Source organism: Gorilla gorilla, chromosome 13 (genome assembly GCF_029281585.2).
Source record: "Gorilla gorilla gorilla isolate KB3781 chromosome 13, NHGRI_mGorGor1-v2.1_pri, whole genome shotgun sequence".
Lineage (NCBI taxonomy): Eukaryota > Metazoa > Chordata > Mammalia > Primates > Hominidae > Gorilla > Gorilla gorilla.
The window spans coordinates 62,584,094-62,603,176 of NC_073237.2; the positions used below are offsets into that span (position 1 = coordinate 62,584,094).

A 19,083-nucleotide genomic window follows, 5' to 3' on the forward strand; every position below is an offset into this window, starting at 1 on the left:
AGAGTAGGCATTTATAAAGCAATAATAATACTATGAAAAATAGCCATTCTCCACATTTTGTAATGCATGTAATTTAAAAGATACTGACAGCATTTTTTATTGACATAGGAGTGCAGAACAAAAGCTTTTTACACATTGGAATAGGCCAAATAGTATTACTTAATACTGTGCACTTTGGAAGACCATCCACTAAGGTAATCTCCAAAAAAGTTCCTAAAATAAACTTATTACAAGAAAGTCCTGCAATGAAAATTCCAGAAAAAATGATTAAGAACATTTAGGAGTTAGCAAAATAAAAAGTTAAAACACACTTGTGCACACACACATACCAGGCTGAATAAGGGAAAGAAGTCTAGACATATATAAAAATTGCTAGCTATAGAAAGCATCTCTCTTCTAAGGGTAGTTCACATAGTTTAACAAAGGTACTGGTAATTCAAATGGAAAAAAAATGTTTTAACTAGGGAGCTTGTACAGAGCTTTTTCCTTTCCTAGGGTAGGAAAAAAAATATTAGCTCTTAGGAAGTCAGAATTTTAGAGCATCCACATTGTATTTCTCTATTCTATTACTGACTTTTTCCAATACTTTTAGCTTTTTAAAAATTCAACAGTAACATACAGAATGTACTGCACATTAGTCTATTGCACATGAATAGGGGAATATGCTAGTATTTGACTTTATAACACACAGCAATTATTCACCCAGCAGAATCTGCCTATCAGCACTGAAATATCAATTGACAATGAGTATCTAGCTCTCTGGGAATACATGAAATGGTGGAAATAGCAATATAAAATCTCTTAACAGATGATTATTAATAGTGATGAGAATAAAGTTATACTCTTCATCCAAAAAAATAAACACATCTAATGGCAAGTTATTCTGATTTCTTTCAGATTACCTCTCTAGGCTGGTAACTTAGTATTTTAGTCTCATAACAAATGAGTGATGTGCTTTTCAATAAAGATTAAGGTAATATTTTAAAAGAGAGCCCAGACACTATTTACCAACATTCTCTATAATTTTTAAACTCTAATTTTCCTTAACATTAAAGTATTTGGGAAATAATAATAGGTATTATTTATTGAATGTTTCAGTATCATTTTATCTTCCCAACACTATGGGAGGTATCTTCTTTTAGCCTAGGAGGAAACTGAGTCGCAGAAAAGAGACATAACTTCACCATGGTAAGAAGTTACTAATGACACAGTATGCTTTCTGGCAGACTCCAGAATCCACAATCTTAGCTTTATTTTATCTTGACTTAATACTTGCTGGACTCCCTTTTGGGTTGACATTAACCATTTACATCAGGGGTCTTCTAAATACAGCCTGCAGGCCAAATTCTGCCTCCAGCCTGTTTTTGTAAAGTTTACTGAAAGGCAGCCAGCCCATTATTGTCTACAGCTGTTTTCACACTACAAGGGTAGAGGTGAGTTGTGACAGAGACGGTATGGCCCCACAATGCATAAAATATTGACTATCTGGCTCTTTACAGAAAGAGTTTACCAACCCCTGATTCTGCTAAATGGCTGAATCAGGTAAAAATTAGGTTTCTGGACTAATAATTTAAATATAGACCTTGTATAAAGACACTTGCACAGGGTATACCCATAAGGCTGGATCACACCATAGACACACGTGAATTAAAACAAAGATTATACCAAGCTACCAAAGTATGCTTTAGTAGAAATGTACAATTAACATGAAAATCAGGCCAGCACAACCCACTCAACATCCCACCACCTCAGTCATTATTGAACGGCACAAGCACAAACAATGACAATGTATTCCATAATCGAAGTGTGAGATGATCACTTTCTTGGGTCCACAGGAAGTCCCCGTCGGCTTTTGATCTTCAAAACCCCAGTGCCTACCTCAGCACCGGGAAGGCCACAAGGCTGGATAAAAGTTTTCTGACTGAATGGGTGAAAATCACAGTTTGGCCAACCAAGGAGGCAGGCACCTCACCCCCCTAGGCTTAGGTGGCACGTGCTAGAACACAGCAGGTGAGCCCCTTTCTGGTGGGGTGCATTACCTGTATTCCCGCTCTTGCAGAATTTCCACGGGGTCCAGGCCTTGCGGTTTCTGGATGGGGCTGATGCGGCTCTGCTTCTGCTGCAGCTGAAGGATGGGCGAGGGCTGCCCCGGGGCCGGCTGCGGCACTGAGGGCCCGGGCACTGCGGCCGCGGGCGGCTGCGCGGCTGCGGGGGGCGCGGGCGAGGGCCGGCCGCTGGGCGCGGGCACCGGCAGCTTCTGCGGGGTGCTCGGGCCGCTCAGCTCCGGCCCCGGGCCTGCGGGACAAGAGCGACATGGGCAGCTCGGGCGGGACGGCGCCCCGCGGGCCACACCCGGCCTGCCCGCCGCCCCCCGGGGCCCAGTGCTGGGGACCATTAAGTGTCTTAAACACCTAAGGGAAGAGAAGAAAAAAAAAAAGGAGGGCAAGAAGGAAGAGGAGGGAGGGACAGGAGGGCAAGACAGGGAACGGGGTAAAAGGAAAAAGAAAACGGAGAAGGAAAAAGACACAGAAAGAAAAAAGAATCTGGCATCTATCCCCATCGGGAAATGGCATTCACTAACGAACATGGGTGCAAATGATCCCAAAGCGACTGCGACTTAATACAATTGATTAAGGAAACTACTGCCAGCTTTTAATGTAGCTCTACAATGGGTTTCTTTCTTTCTTTTTCTTTCTCTTTTTTTAATTACAGGTGCATTGAGAGTTCAAAAAAGAAAGGGAGTCACCCAACAGTCAGATGCAATTTGGGTATGGTCCTAAAATCACATCTTGCAAATTGCACCTCAAGCCCTTTTAGGACAGACCTCTATCCCAATCTGGAATAGCCCTGCTGTTAGAACCCATGCTTTACAAACAGAGCAACGAGTTTATCAGTCTTCTGATGTGAACTACAAGGAGCACACACTTTTTCTTTTAAGGCCTATAAAGCATATTTCAGGTTTAATCAGTGAATTTTGGGAACTTAAATTTTTTCTTACTACATATTAGAAAACATTTCTTAAAACATTCATTGTTAGCCAAAAAAAATCTGCTCATTCCACCTAATAAAAATTGGCAAATATTAGGATTCAAGGGAGCATTATCCCATGTTACCAGAATAAAACAATATGTAATCTGCAAGCTTGCCAAAGTGCATTGATTAAGTTAATTTAAAATAATTTTCCACATTGAACTTCAGGAGTTTAAGTTAATTACTAGGTACAGACTTAAATTTTTAAGTGTTCCATTTCTTCTCCTAGATGAATTTTTAGTTGCCTTAAAATTATAATTTTAGTGATGCTACCAGATGAGTTAAATTTTTTTAAAAGAATCTCAGTAAGCAGATGTTAAAGTCCAGAGCATTCTTCCAATTTTTTCTAAATCCTTTCTAATTAAAAATAGCTATTAAATGGTAACAAAAATAATAGTCTACATACTTCAGAGCGATTTAATAATTAACCATACAACGACATACATTATGAAAAATTGAACACATTTATTCAATTTCCAACAATCACCAATTAGAAATGGGCTTAAATGACAATACAAAGAAAGCTATAAGCAAACATTTTGACAGGAGGAATGTGAAGAATTAGAACAAACTGCTTAGGAAACTACAGTGTGTGTCTGTGTTTGTGTCGTGTGTGTGTGTGTGTCTGTGATGTTATTGTTCTTTTCCCCTCCTTCTAAAATTAGGTAAAACATTTCCTAAAGATACAGAGCAAGGTAAGATTTCTTCTTCAGGTAATTTCCAGCAGTGGTTCTAGGGGTTGATGAAAAAATCTTGGGAGGAAAATGCACTTCATTTTATTTTTAATTTTAGGTATTGTAGATGTACCTCCATAATTAAGAAGTTTTTTCATCTAAATACTTTTTTTCCTGTATAAAAGGTCCTTTATGTAATGCATACCTTTTATAATATTATACATTTAGAGTTCCTTTCATCCATATATAAGAAACCAATTTCTAAATATTAAGTCTCAGGGTTACTATGCATTGGAGTAAGTTATCAGGGGAAGTTTTAGAATATTTTTCCCTGGAGATCTTTAAAACAGGGTACATTTTTCATTTGGGTTGCTCTAGGTGTGATCCAGTCAAGTAAGAGGAGATACAGATTTCTAACATTCATTTTAATTCCCTATGATTCTATGACTCTCCTTAAGAAGCTCAAGAAGCTGGTAGAATTAAACATATTTGAAGACTTGGTATAAGCATGCTAACTCAGGAATTTAATACATTTAGGTCCTCTAAAAGCAACCACCTTTAGGTCTTACTTATAATATCGGAAGAATTACTTTAAATTTAGTTCTCAAAGTGTTTTTCCTCCCAGTTCAAATAATTCATCAACAAAAGCCGTAACACTGCAATCACGTTATAATTTCACTTGTACTGGCACTGTCTTCTTTAGCATTATTGCCTATAAATACCCATGCAAAAGATTATGAAGACTCCTTGACGTATAGTCAAGTCACTATTTTAAAAACTACATTTAATCAAAAAGAGGTACCCAAAGCATATCTGTCATCTCTGGTCCAGAATCTAGTCTGTGACTCCAAACTAGATCTGATATATGCATGGACGGCCTTCTTCAGTCACTAAATAGAAAGATATTCTAATTTTGTTGATTCACCTGTAACACTGAAAGACAGAGAGAGATTCAAACATCTACTTACATATTCCAGTCTCCAATTTAAAAGTACTGCAACTTGCTGTGCACTAAACAGGTACATTTAAACACCCTGTATCTTCCCAGAAAAAATGCTCTTTCACCTCAGCTGTTATCACCTGCTAGTTGTGTGAGCCTAAGCAAGTTACTCAACCAATCTGTGGCTCAGTGTCCTCATCTATAGAATGGGGATAGTAACAATAGCCACCTCATAGGGCAGTGGTGAAGATTCAGTGAGATAACAGTGTCTACATGTTCAACCCTCGGCTTTTGTCGTTTTATTGCCAAGGACAGGGAGATAAAGAAGCCTAATTGACTCAGCTTTATAGAAAAACCACATGGTAAAAGAAAGGTCTTTCAGGAAATTCAGTACCATATTAGCTGGCAACTTTGGGAGTACTCTTTTTCTATAGCAATTTCTAAGTGTTTCAACAGTTTAATACAACTCCTCAGCACAGATACTCAGATGAGTCCGCCTGCCATGTGCTCCCTGGAGTCTGCTACCAGAGCTACTTAGAGCAAACTCCACTTCCTAGCTAAACACCACAAGTTCATTTACTGTGTGGGTCTATTTTGTCTTCCCTCTGACAGATTGTATAACAATGACTACTTAACAGAGGCTGGGGAACTGAACACAGCTTGCTGCAATTAGCCTCGCCCAAAGTCTAACTACCTATTCATTAGGTTTTATGCCTGTCTGTCCCTCAGGCGGCTTACGGGTTCGTTTGCCTGGCTGGCTTTGCTCTCTAGCGACAGAAATCATCTCCTCTACACTAGACACTGGTGGTCTGCTACTTGACAAGACTTTTCCCTGGTATCTTCAAATGGAAGACAAATCACATTCTTTAGCTTATCTCCTACTCCCTCTCCAACGTAAACAATTTAGGCTTCATTGTCAGAGGTACAAAATGCCATCTGCTTTCCCTTCAGTCCTCACTTTAGGAGTCAAAGTAGAAACAAAGTAGAAACTCTGGCCCTCCAGAAGGGAGTCCCAGTGCAGCTAAGGTGGGAGGGGGCAGTCTTTATTGAATGCATCCCTATGCCTGATTTGATGCAATAGGGTAACAATGTATTAAAATACCCAAGTCTCACAGGCACAGAACTTCAAAGCATTCAGTGCTCCCACTTAGTCTTCCGGCATACAGGACATTCATGCAAATAAAAGATCTATGCATTCAGTAAGAATTTAAGGGGTTTCCACAGGTTGGAAAAAACAAACGCAATAAAACATTTAAATTGAGCATATAAAATTTCAGATATCAAAAAAAAACTTTATTTTCTACCATAAGGTCTCTCCCTCACCCCTCAAAAACCCCAAATTTTTTCAGTTCCCATTTTTCTTTTTGTTTGAATCTCTGAAAGGAAAAGTGAATCAAAACGAAAAGAAAAATGATGGGTTAGATTTGAGCGGTGCCCACAGCAGGCAAGGGCACATTCCATCATAAGAGTGGCTGACATTTTGTAGGGGAAACCACTGCAGAGTTATGTGTTCCATGTGCAATGCCTCGACTCCAATCATAATTCGTTGGTGGTGGCTAGGATGATGTCACTTTTGGTGAACTATAACTTTGGAGTAGATTTGAGGCAGACCACCCCAGCCAAAAAGATTCTCTTCACACATGAATAACACTAGGAAATGGAACAGAAGCAAAATGGGAACACAACTACCTCTACATAAGTGAATAATACCCTGAAATATTAGCAGGGGTGTTTAAAAGTAATTTATTTTATAAAAAGGAGATAAACAATAAATAGACTAATATGAACTTTAAAAAGAAAATCATGCCTTATTTTTACTTTTCTAAAAGCCAATCTAAAAAAAAATTATTTTTGGCAAGTAAAGTTATCTGTTTCTCTAATGAAACCTGAGATGTGGGGACAAGTTCAGCAATGCTGTCAAATGGCAGTGCCCTCTCAGTGACAGAAATGGGCTCATTCTATTTGAAGGAGATATCTTCTTTTCTCCTTCATTCATGTCTCCTTTCCACTCTTCCATAAAACCCTACCTGCCCAAATATTGTCATTTCTAATGAAGCTCCGACTATTGAAAATTTAAAAAGACATGAGCAGTGAGTAATAAAGTGAATTCCCTTTAATGGCAGGCACCTGATGACGGAAGATGTAGGTACTGGAGCCAGGTTAAAAAAAAAAAAATAGAGCCCTCTCCTGAAAATGATCCAGAAAAGGCACTCAGGATTCGGTTTATTAGGACATGAAGCATTTATTGTGTACAAGTATCCAGATAAATGGAACTTCATCCTTTAAATTTTACTACTGTGTTCAGTTACATTATTTTAACCTTGGATTAAAAAGGTTTCTCAAACAAATCATTCTGCTTCCTACATTCTTAACTGGTATCTTCGAATCTTTTATTACTGAGTCCAGCTCATTCTTAAAAATACCAATGCTTGGTGATGTCTGTGACAAGATGATATCCCAGGACCAACTGTGAGGTATAGCAGATCATACCCAGAAGACATCATCCCAGACTACTACCTTTTGGGAGTTCAAGTTCTGATCCCTCCTCTCCATCAACCTTTCATGTAGCTGGTAGTTACCAGCTGGCCTCTACTTGAAATTCTCCTAGTTAATACTCTTCACATACTGAGACATGGGATATAAAGATTACCAATTTTGTTGATATTGTGTCTCAGAGTAAGAGGGAAAAGGATCTAAGTAAGGTGTGCAGATACTGTCTCTTTACACACAGAAGTACAATGCTTGCATCTTGGTACACAGACTTTGTGATAGGTTTTTTTCCTTGTCATGAGCCTTTTTGCCATGAAGGAGCCAGTATGGGAAAGTGGTTAAGAACATGAGTTCTTAAGTCAAATTCCTGGGGTCTGAATCCCGACTCCCCATCATTAGTTGTGTGACACATGCAAAGGACTTATCACTGAGAATGGCACATGAGTAGGCCAGCAGGCACTCAGTGAGGATAAGCCACACACACATATACACACGTGCTTTTTTCTTCTATCTGGCTGCATTCTCAAGAGCTGGAGTTTTGCAGTTTTAAAACCTCTAAATACTTTTAGGATTCAAACTGCCATTTTCTGCATAGTTTCTTGTATAACCTTTCCTGTTCCCAAATCTCAGTTCTCTATGATCCTCCACCTACCAAATGCCTCCATGGTAGCCACACAGAAATTCTGGAGACGAAATGATACTTTCTTGCCTTTTTAAAACCCATTGCCATGGTCTGAAAGTTTATGGTCCCCTCAAAATTCATATGTTAAAATCCTAATTCCCAGGGAGATGGTATTAGAAGGTGAGGTCTTTGGGAGGTGACTATTTCATGAGAGTAGAGTCCTCATAATTGGGATTCATGCCCTTGTAAAAGAGGCTCCAGAGAGCTGCCTTGTCTCTTCTGCCATGTGAGGACACAGTGAGAAGGAAGCCCTCTATGAATCAGGAAGCAGGCCCTCACCAGACACTGAATCTGCTGGTGTTTTAAAGTTGGAATTCCCAGCATTCAGAACTGTAAGAAATAAATTTGCTGTTTTTAAGCCACCCAGTCAATGACCTTTCATTACAACAGCTCAGACTTACTAAGACATCTATTCTTAAGGCTATAACAATTAATAAGATGAGTATATCTCTTAGGTAGGCCTACTCTTGGAGCTGCCTCTACCAGAAAATAAACATATACAAACTCAACAGGCAGAATATTAATAAAAAAAAACTAATCTGAACTCTCTCCCATGGTATAAGGCCCAAAACCCAGGAACAGTACCAATATCCCAAACTAACTGTTTGCAACAACCTGCATGTCAGAACTTGCCTAAATGAATGGAAACCACTCAGAGGAAATGGTATCAATGTCAAGGAAGTACCTCATTCCCTAGAATCCAAAGCTTTCATTAGAGTAGACCCATAAAATCTCTGGTTTTCCAATTCTTTAACAAAACGCTTCCTAGAGAAAACAACCTTCATGGAAGATCACTTCACAGTCCCCTGCACCTCTGAAGTCTATCAATGGGATCAAGACAGAAGACCAAGAGGCCATGCAAAGGATTATATCATTTCTACCCATTGTATAATGTCATAGCTTCAGATTTCATCCCAAGGTGTATAAGAAATAGGCCATGTTGAATCTGTTAGTCTATTATGAACAAATGCTATTGATGTTTCTGTCATGCAGTGCCTCTTACAATAATGATGATGATAATAATTTAAAAAATAATCTCACCTGGGAAATCAACTCTATACTCTCATGCTAGAAATGGCTTTTTCTGAGAAACTGGTAAGGAACTTCCTTCCAAATGGCGAGACTTAGATACAGGACTTTGTCTCCTTTTGGCTCTGATTGTCAAGAAACTCAAGTCATCTTTGAAGCAAATATAGCAACTATGAGAACTTTTGCAGCCCTACTTTCTTGCCTCAATTTCTTACTTTTTTTTCTATTTTCCCTTGTTTCTGATTTTGCTACTCATAATTATTTTACAACAGGCATGCTTCTTGTAAGCCTCTCCAGATGTTCTTCATAACAAAAAGGGATAGAAATAAACAAATCAACAAATTATAAAATGGCTCTAGTGGGGCTGATTTGAGCAGTGAGTTCTGGGGATGAAATGCACTAAGTCCAGAGGTTCTTAACCTTGTGTGTGTGGATGGGCTTCCAAGAAACCTTGAACCTCTTCAAAGAGAATGCAAAATCACAGGTGCTTTTTCCCTGGGTCTCCAGCTTGCACAAGCAACTTTTAAGGTTAAGAAACACTGCCCTAGGTCTCAACAGCAGGGGAAGACCAAGAATCTTGGCCATCTAAGTGGAGCAAGGATAGAGAGCCAGTGAGGTATAACAAAAGGCTACGTCAGCCCCAGGCTTGTAACAACCCGGTGTTTTGGTGAGCAGTCTTTCTTATCCGAGTTGGACCATGGCATTATTCATTTGGTTGCGTATTAACCTACCAGATGGTCTGTTGTAGTTAACAAGGGCCGGCTGCTGTTGTTGCTGCGTCTGTGGTTGCGGTGGCTGCTGCTGTGGCTGCTGTTGCTGCTGCTGCTGCTGCTGTTGCTGCTGCTGTTGTTGCTGCATGCCAGGCAACGTCCTTTTCCCCTGGACTGCAAGCTGCAGCGTTTCGGGGAGGGGCTGGCCTCGGGCCAGCATTTTATAAGCTAAAATCTGAGCTCGAAGCTGATGCAGCTGGACAGGACTGAAAGGTGAGGGACCTCTGTTGGGCTGGCTCATGGCCTGCGGATCACCTGGGATGAGGGCCCCTGGCTGGCTTGGTGGCATCTGAGGTGGAGTTGGGCCTCCTCCAGACATAGGGCTGGAGACGTGCTCTGGGGCTCCTAATGGAGATGGGTGTGGTGACATATAACCTAAAATAAAACACAAAAGGAAATCACAGGCTGCCCCTGACAACCCTGAAAGAGAGATATCCCTGAATACTCTAATAATTGTCTACAGCAACACTGTCTGACAGAAATTTGAATGACATATCATTTACTAATTATATGGAGTTTAAGATCTTTACATATCAATATGTGCTTTATATATATGTAAAATTTAAAATTTTCTGGTAGCCACTTTAAAGTGTTAAAAAAAAAAGCAGGTGAAGTTAATTTAAACGTATTTTACTTAAACCAACATATCCAAAACATCATTTTAAAATGTAAAAACTGTTGATGAGATATTCTACATTCTTTTTTTCATACTGTCTTTGAAATCCACTAAATATTTTACACTTAAAGGACATCTCAGTTTGAACTAACCACACTTCAAGCGATCAATAGCTACATGTGTCCTAGAAGGTAAACTGTTAGTGGTTGTTGTTCACCACTAACCAAGGGACAGTACTGAATGGTAAAAGTAGCTCCAAATGCGAGAACAAAACCTGATATATCTCAATGGTGAATAAAGAATTTCTTAGGTGAAGAGCGAACACTTGGTTTATTATTATGCATGTTACGAATAACTTGCAATTATTGAGTGCCTACATGTTGTAGGTACTATGCAAGGAGCTGACTTGCACTCAGCTGTCACAGTTGGGTTCTCCCTAGTAGCAGAGTCTTATTTAAGGATTGAGTACTAGTAATTTACTGGGAAGGTAAGGGGACACTAATAGGGGTATGAAAAGGTAATATAAGGAAGGGAAGGCAGCCAATAAAGGGGGGTATTTTCAAGCCAGCTGCTGCAGTGGGTACCTGAAGATTAATTCAGTGCAGAAACTCCAGAATATATAGTAAATAACTTGCCTCCAAATTATTTCAGGAAAGGGGTAAAGAAGCTGGGGTATTTATACTCCTGCAATCAGCAGTCACTGGTTAAGTCACTGGTTATGACTAATGCCCTAAAGATTATTATTCTCCAGGGACTTTGCCATTATGTGGGAAAGGTAGGTGTCAGTAGATGGACGTGAACCAAAACAGTGGTTCTGGGCACAGGAAATCAGGCTGGTGGGGGTATAGAAATGGTAAGGGGAATCAAGAAGATATGGGTAGAACATACATTATTTCTTCAATCCTTACAACAACCTAAAAGATATATACTGTTACCACATTTTTTAAAATGAGGAAAATGAGGCTCAGAGAATAAACCAGTTACCCAAAGTCACACAATTAACTCTTGGGAGCTTTAATATTTAAACAAAGGTCTGTCTGATTCTAATGCATATGCCCTTTCCATGATCTAATATAAATTTGGTTATATGAAAATAAGTTAGGGACTTGAAAGTTTCAAAAACCTTCTAGAACCACTTGTGATATAACATAAAAATGAGAGTAAACTGTTTGGTTTATAAGAGATCTAAATGGGAAATTTAACACTTTTCTGGGGAAGAAAAATCAAAATGCACAAAAAACCTCAAGGGACTTATTTCAGGAGATGACCTGCATAGCTTGGCCATAGAATTCCTAGAAAAACATATGACTGAACATTGTTGGAGGGAGCTCCAAGATGAAGGAAAGAACGAAGTGGCCTAAAGCAATCCAAAAGGTGTCCTTGAGCTGAAACAAAGTGCCAATTAATCAAGTCAAAGGTGTCCCAGAATATGGCATTACATACATAGATGAAAAGTCTCTGCCCTTTAATAAATGTAATCGTGTCACAGTTCTCACAAAGGTCATCACATAAGTGTTTATTAAATTCCTGCTGCATGCCCAAACCTAAGAAAAATTTGAACTGAAAGAGCTCTGTGCATCTGCAGAATCACAGAGGCCGGAGAATATATGACCGCCACCAACTGGGGATTCACCATCATAATTCACAAGACCACAGAAAATAAAAGATTCAGTTACTTTTATCTCCAATTGTCATTTGGAGAGGGAGGCAAATTTAGCAAGATCCCCTAAAACCAAGAATGGGTTTTGCTCCAGCAACTGATGAGAAGTAGAACTCTATTCAGGAAAATCCTGCCCTAAAGGTAAATAGAAGAATTGCTAAATTTCATTCCACAAATCCCTACTCCGTGAGGAAGCACAAACACCATGCAGTGATTACAGTTTTAGTTGGTTATATAAATTAGCCAAGAAAATTCCCTTGAAAGCTTGCAAGACTAGCAGAAATTTAAATCCCGACATGTTGTTATTATAACAATAAACACTTAGAGAATATCAGTAACAGACACTTAACTTCAGCATACATTCTTCTTTAAGAAGGCTTACATTAACCCCCTAGTTGTAACGCTAGTACAAAATGGTAGTCTGTTCATTATGACATCTTTCTGGCCAGCACTGAGTCTACCATAAGAGGAAAAATCTTTCCACCAAAGCTACTAACATTTTCACAGTAGAAGAGATACGACCAGGGCTTAAAATTAGTCATATGTTTCCTGATTTCTGGTCTTTCCTATTTCCTAAGGTCATCAATTACAATCTCACTCATGGCAAATCATAAGATGCCTAATACAATGAACCAAAATATTAGGCAACCTAGTCTAAATTCAACTGTGTAACACTATTTCTTAAATCACTCTTTTAAACTATGAACAAGGCAACATTATGAAGGTGAGACAGTTACATTAAACATAAGAATTCAAACTGAAAAAAGAACCTGGTCACTGGAAAATCAATACAAAAAAATTCTTACCTCAAATTTGATCAAAAAATTGAGAGTGAAATAAAAATCATTTTTGAGTTAGTCAATACAACAAAATTTTACCTCAAATATGATCAGAAGAAAATGGAAGTGAGAAGAATTATTTCCCAGAATTTGTAGGGGATGTGAATAGAATCATTCTGTCACCGTATGGTATTAAAAATAGAGATTTTTATTTCTACATGAATAGCATCCCATAAAACTTTAGGAAAAACAGAATCTAAGTGATACAACATCACATATTTTGGTAATTATCTTTAGTTGAGAAACAGAGTGAAGAAATTGCCTGAGAGTGAATATACATTTGTCTGTAGGATGACAGTGTTGATGCAGATTCTGCTCTTTTTGGAATCTTCTTTGATTTGCTCGTTCGAAAGTAGTCAAAAAGTGGCAGTTTTCTTTCCCTAGTCTTCAAGGGCTATTATCTCCCCAGTTTCACCTTGCCTCAGAGAGATGCAATAACCTCTCTCCTATTAATAATCTTGAACTTCTAAGTGCCAATTTTATATGAATTTTCTCTACACGCACACACACACACACACACACACACACACACTATTTAAATATATACTTGCCTTTGAAGGGTTTCTATCCAATGGACTAAAAATAAACAATGTTATCATTGGGACCATAAGGTACACAATTCAGTATTTATTGAAGGAAATGGCTTTGCTTCTTGACCAATACCCTAAAATAACCTAATAGGTTGCTAGGTAGTTAAAGCTCGCAGCCTTCCAATCAATACCACATCTCTCTGTTCCTGTGTTTTTATATTAATAAATGGCTTTTCACAATGAGTTTTTTAAAGATAAGTGCTATTACCAAGTCTAAATTCTTTTTAGATCATTATATAAAATAGGACTGCATTATACTAATATTGCTTTATTCAAAAATATACCCTTAAATAACTCATTCCTCAGCCTACAATGCACTTCACTATTTTAGAGACTATTACATGTTAATTCTGATTCCCTTTAAGGTAGACCTTTGCATTTAAAGTTATTATACTTCATTGAAATTATATAAAAGTTGAGATCATTTTAAACTGTTGACTCTTTAATACACAAACTTCCACACCTAATTGAACAAAATTTACTAATATCTATCTAGCCATGTGCTAGCTAGATATCATGCCAAGTGTTGTGGATTCCAAGATAAATAAGACATCATTCTTAAGTTGAAGAGGGGAGCCAAGTGATCACAGAAATAAAAGTAAAAATGCTCTCAATTATGATTTGTGCATTTAAAGTGGTTTTAGTTTTCAGGTTTTCCTAGGACTCCACTATTAGAGCTACTGAACGTTACTCATCTATACCTCCCAGGTATTAAAAATAAAGGTTTAAGGCCAGGCATGGTGGCTCATGCCTGTAATCCCAGCACTGTGGGAGGCTGAGGAGGGTGGATCACCTGAGGTCAGGAGTTCAAAGACCAGCCTGGGCAACATGGTGAAACCCTGTCTCTATTAAAAATACAAAAATTAGCTGGGTGTGGTGGCACACGCCTGTAGTCTCAGCTACTCAGGAGGCTGAGGCAGGAGAATTGCTTGAACCCGGGAGGCAGAGGTTGCAGTGAGCTGAGATCATGCCACTGCACTCCAGCCTGGGCAACAGAGGGAGACTGTGCCTCAAAAATATAAATAAATAAATAAATAAATAAATAAATAAATAAATAAATAAAGGCTTATATTAGCTCCATGAACATACTTGGCCCCTTCAAATTTAAATGATAAGCCTGGAAATATTGTCTTCATTCATAACCGTGAATGAGTCAAATTTGTTCTTCTTGTACTGCAAAAAGTCCCAGTGCTTTAGGCTGCTCTTCTGACATGGTCAAGATTCTATGAGTTATCTGCAACAATTATGCCTGCCTGCCACCAAAATTCAGATAAGAGTCTGGGATGTTCAAAAGCCCGTTCAAATACTAGTGGGGAGGCACTCCTATGCCTCCATGACTTGCCTATTTATATTTCAAAAAGAAAACAACTGTGCATAGACTTCTCTAAATCCTCACAGCCAAAAGTCTTCCCTCGAGTGGATGGATATCTGATCATGGATAGAGGAAACACACACATTAATTACACAGGATTATATATAGCAACACATAAACCATAAACCTTGAATTGGAATATCTACATATTAATGTTAATTAGTGCTAGATTAACTCATGTCCGTCATATGTTGAAATGACCACATAATGACTCTGAAATCAGGCTACATTGTATTAAAAGGCTTTGAGGTACCTGAATAGTTTTCAACAGTGAAGAAAAGAAACAGGACTTGTTACGTATGAAGAAGAAAAGAAATATGCCATATACTGATTTAGCCATTGTTGTGAGTTGAATTGTGTTCCCACTCCTCCAAATATGTTGAAGTCCTAACCCCCAGTACCTGGGAATGTGCCTGACTTTGAAATAGTTTTTTTTTTTTTTTTTTTTTTGAGACGCAGTCTTGCTCTGTCGCCAGGCTAGAGAGCAATGGTGCGATCTCGGCTCACTGCAACCTCTGCCCCCTGGTTCAAGCGATTCTCATGCCTCAGCCTCCCAAGTAGCTGAGACTACAGGCATGCGCCACCACGCCCAGCTGATTTTTGTACGTTTACTAGAGACGGGGTTTCACCATGTTGACCAGGATGGTCTCGATCTCTTGATCTCGTGATCCGCCCGTCTCAGCCTCCCAAAGCGCTGGGATTACAGGCTTCAGCCACCAGGCCCGGCCTGAAACAGTATTTTTGTAGATGTAATCACATTAAGATGAGGCCATACTGCATTAGGGAAGACCCTAATCCAATGAATGGTCCCCATAAAAAGAAGAAAATCTGGACACAGACAGACACACAGGAAAAATATCATGTGGATACTAAGGCAGAGATTGCAGTGATGCATCTGCAAGTCCAGGAATGCCAAGGATTGTTGGCAACCACCAGAAACTAGGAAGAAGCAAGGAAGGATTCTTCTCTAAAGCCTTCAGAGAGAGCATGGCCCTGCTCATGCTTTGATTTCAGACTTTGCCTCCAGAATTATATAAGAGAATACATTCCTGTTTGTGGTAATTTGCTATGGCAGGCCCAGCCACCCACCAGAAATGACACGTAATTTCACTGCCAGATAAAGCTGCCTTATAGACAATGGATAAGCATGCAATTCAAGGGACACAGGTGGTTCACCTTACCTTCACATCTACACTGTTGCTGGGAAGCAGGCCTAGATTCTCCTTCTGTCCAATGTCACCGATTGGACATGTAAACTTAGCAAAACAAAGTAAATTGTCCAGCTTTATCTTCTCTATCTATAAAACCGGGATAACATAATTTACCCTAAAAGATCACGATAAAGATTCTAGATAAAGTACATAGAGCTCTTTGCAGACTGCTTGGACACATGGTGGCTAGTAAAACTACTAGGACTTCGGAAATAAAATTTCCCATATAAATCATCAGGTTGTATTGGTGAGGACGGAGGTAGATTTCCATAAGGAAAAGAAACCTACTAGGTTCAATATTCCTTAGACGCATTCTTTGGAATTCATAATTAAAATATCCAACAGGAAAGACTGAAAGACTATGCTGGGGAACCAGTATCAGGTGTGCAGCGGACACAAACCTTGGCTGTGTTGATCCATTGGACTCTGGGGAGGGCCCATGCCTGGGTGAGGTGGTCGCATACCAGTGCCCTTCATGGATCCACAATGGATGTCTTCTACAATCCCCTTGTCATGTATACCATCGATGGGCTGAAACATTTAAAGGACATTAGTTAGACACCTCTATAAGGTAAAATATTTCTATTTGGAGTTTTCAGACCCCTTCCTAAGTTCTTCAAAAGTGTGGCACTATCATTTACTACCCATTCTAGAGTTAAAAAAAGAGACTAGACCAAAAGGATCAGCAAACTATCTGTAAGTCAAATGTTAAGTCTTTAAACAGTGGAGGGTTGTTTTTTTGTTTGTTTGTTTGTTTGTTTTTTGTAATATCAGAACAGGCAATGAAAATGAAGTCCTGGTCACAAGGTAGACAAATATAGGCTATTTTTCCATACCCTGGTAAGTAATCTTGAAACCTGTTATATGTTGAAGTTAGTCTGAAGTCTGAAGGAAGGCCGTTTGACACATCTGTGATGATCCAGTTTTTGGTAATTTTTCTTCAGTGGAAGGGAAGGAACGATGGAAAGTTTAAAAGTTGAAACCACAGGGTTCCATGGCAGTTGGAAAGAGAGGAACAGACAGGACAGAGCCGTGAATGGGGGGTGAATACTGAAAAGGAAAGTGTGTGCAATAGATAAAGCTGTACTACAGAGGGAGGAGGAATGGAAAAGGTTAAAGGCACAGTTTGGAAATAAACGAACACAGGGGCTGGACCCAAAACTTGAGGCATAATACGTGACAGACATGCAATAAACAGCTATTGAATCGACATTAATCCAATCCAGAATTGGGCAATGAAGCATGTGTTTGAAAAAGGAAAAGTCTATTCCTCCCCAAACTGTAATAGCAATTTTCAAAACAGCCTGAAAGAAATATTTCCAGGAGTTTATAGAAACCAAATGACTTCAAGCAAGAAAGTATGAGTGTTTGCAGTTTTGGAGAAAAGAAAGTTAATTTCTGCAGAGTCAAAAGTATGCACTTGAAAAGAGGAAAAATGTATCATAAAGAGGATGTTTGGAAGAAAAATGGGAAGAATCTGGTATAAAGAGTGTCACTGAGTCTGTTAAATAGTAATAATAGAGAGGAAATCAAAGCAACACAGCAGATGTATTTAGGCCACTTGTTTATTTATTTCCAGTAATGTTGAAAAGCAAAAAGCTGAAGCCTCAGAGGAAGAAGGAAGAATAAGAGAAGAAATAAAACTGCCTATAAAAAGAATGGAAAAAAGTGAAGGCATCTGGTCAGCAGGTGTGAGCTCTAAACCCTCACCCGTGTCCTCACGCAGGGAACTATCTGAGGGGCTGGGGCTAAGGAGAAGCAGGATGGCAAAAAATGCAAAACTCACAGAATGCGAGCAAAGCAAAACAAAAAAAGGGAGTATTTAAGAGGGTAGAGAGAATATGAGAAAGTGTAATAAAAATGCTAGGACATAAAATGAAGGGATCAGAAGAGATAACAATTAATAAAAACAATCCAGGAGAAAAACATAACACTGACCCAACACTCACACATTGAATTTTTAACTGCTAAAGAACAATAAAGTTTAGCTAAGTATTTCCCTCACATTTTATCTTTCATTTTGAAGGTGAGACACCTTCAAATTATTCTGAAATTATGTAAGCCACTTAGAGGAAGGTTTACAAGTCATTGATCAGATCCAGAATATAGCTCCCAAATTCATCTAATCTAAACATAAAACAATTTCAGGACTTGGATGTCAATATGTTCAATAGGTCCGCCGAAAAATATGACATGGAAAATGAGCAGCTTTATTTCTCTAGATCTCTGACAAGCTAACAAATTTATCTGTTAAAAAAAGGAGACAGAAAACTAGGGAATGTTATAGGGATATCCATAATACATTGTTAAATGAAAAAAGAAAGTTACAGAGTAATTAACAGAGACAATATGATTCTATAATAGTAAAAGAAAAGTAACCAAAAAAAACACCAATATATACATATCTGTGCTTACACAGTATTTTTAATGAACATACAGAAAAGCAAGATAGAAAAAGCATGTACAACAAGCTGTTACTTGGGGTGAAGGTAAGATTATCTGTTTATCTCAGTATTGTTTTCCTTTTCAAAATAACCATATATTACTTTCCTGATTTGAAAAATCATCAGATTACAACACTTTTAACAAAAGGATCTTCCCTTTTGGGCTCTGATGCCCTACCCTAAAACTGACCTAAAGTCCTACGTAACTGGAGGAAAGACTTGCCCTTTGCTGTGGTAATCTTTTTGTTTTAAGCCAGGATCTTCCACGGCTTGTCTACTGTAATGGTTCATTTTATGTGTCAACTTGACTGGGCCTCAGGTGCCTAGATATTTGATTAAACATTATTTCTGGGTATGTCTGTCAGGGTATTCCTGAATGAGATTATCATTTGAATTGTTAGACTGAATAAATCAGATTGCCTCCAGCAATGTCGGTGGGCCTCACCCAAAATCCATGGAGGGCCTGAATAGAAAAAAAAAAAAAAAAGCTAGAGGAAAAGAGAAGCTTTCTCTCTGCCTGACTGCTTAAGCTGGGTCTTCTTCTGCCCTCAGACTTGAACTTACTCCATTGACTCTTCCGGCTCTTTGGATTCAGACTGGAACTCACATCATCAGTTCTCCTGGTTCTCCTGGTTCTCACATCACTGGAACTCACATCATCAGTTCTCCTGGAACTCCTGGTTCTCAGGCTCAGGTCTGAGCCTGTAGACTCAGACTGGAACTATACCGCAGGTTC

The 19,083-nt window shown here is 38.8% G+C and overlaps 1 protein-coding gene across 11 annotated transcripts in view; it reads right to left on the minus strand.

Annotated features, from left to right (window-relative positions):
* SMARCA2 (SWI/SNF related BAF chromatin remodeling complex subunit ATPase 2) overlaps positions 1 to 19,083 on the minus strand; it is a 213,165-nt gene that overhangs the window by 144,378 nt on the left and 49,704 nt on the right. For all 11 annotated transcript variants that reach the window (XM_055351083.2, XM_055351086.2, XM_031014359.3 and 8 more), the window contains 3 exons: positions 16,305 to 16,434; positions 9,577 to 9,990; positions 2,040 to 2,295 (listed from right to left, as the gene is read on the minus strand). In XM_055351083.2, the coding sequence (XP_055207058.1) occupies positions 2,040 to 2,295; positions 9,577 to 9,990; positions 16,305 to 16,434 (800 nt within the window). The remainder of the gene's footprint in view (positions 1 to 2,039; positions 2,296 to 9,576; positions 9,991 to 16,304; positions 16,435 to 19,083) is intronic.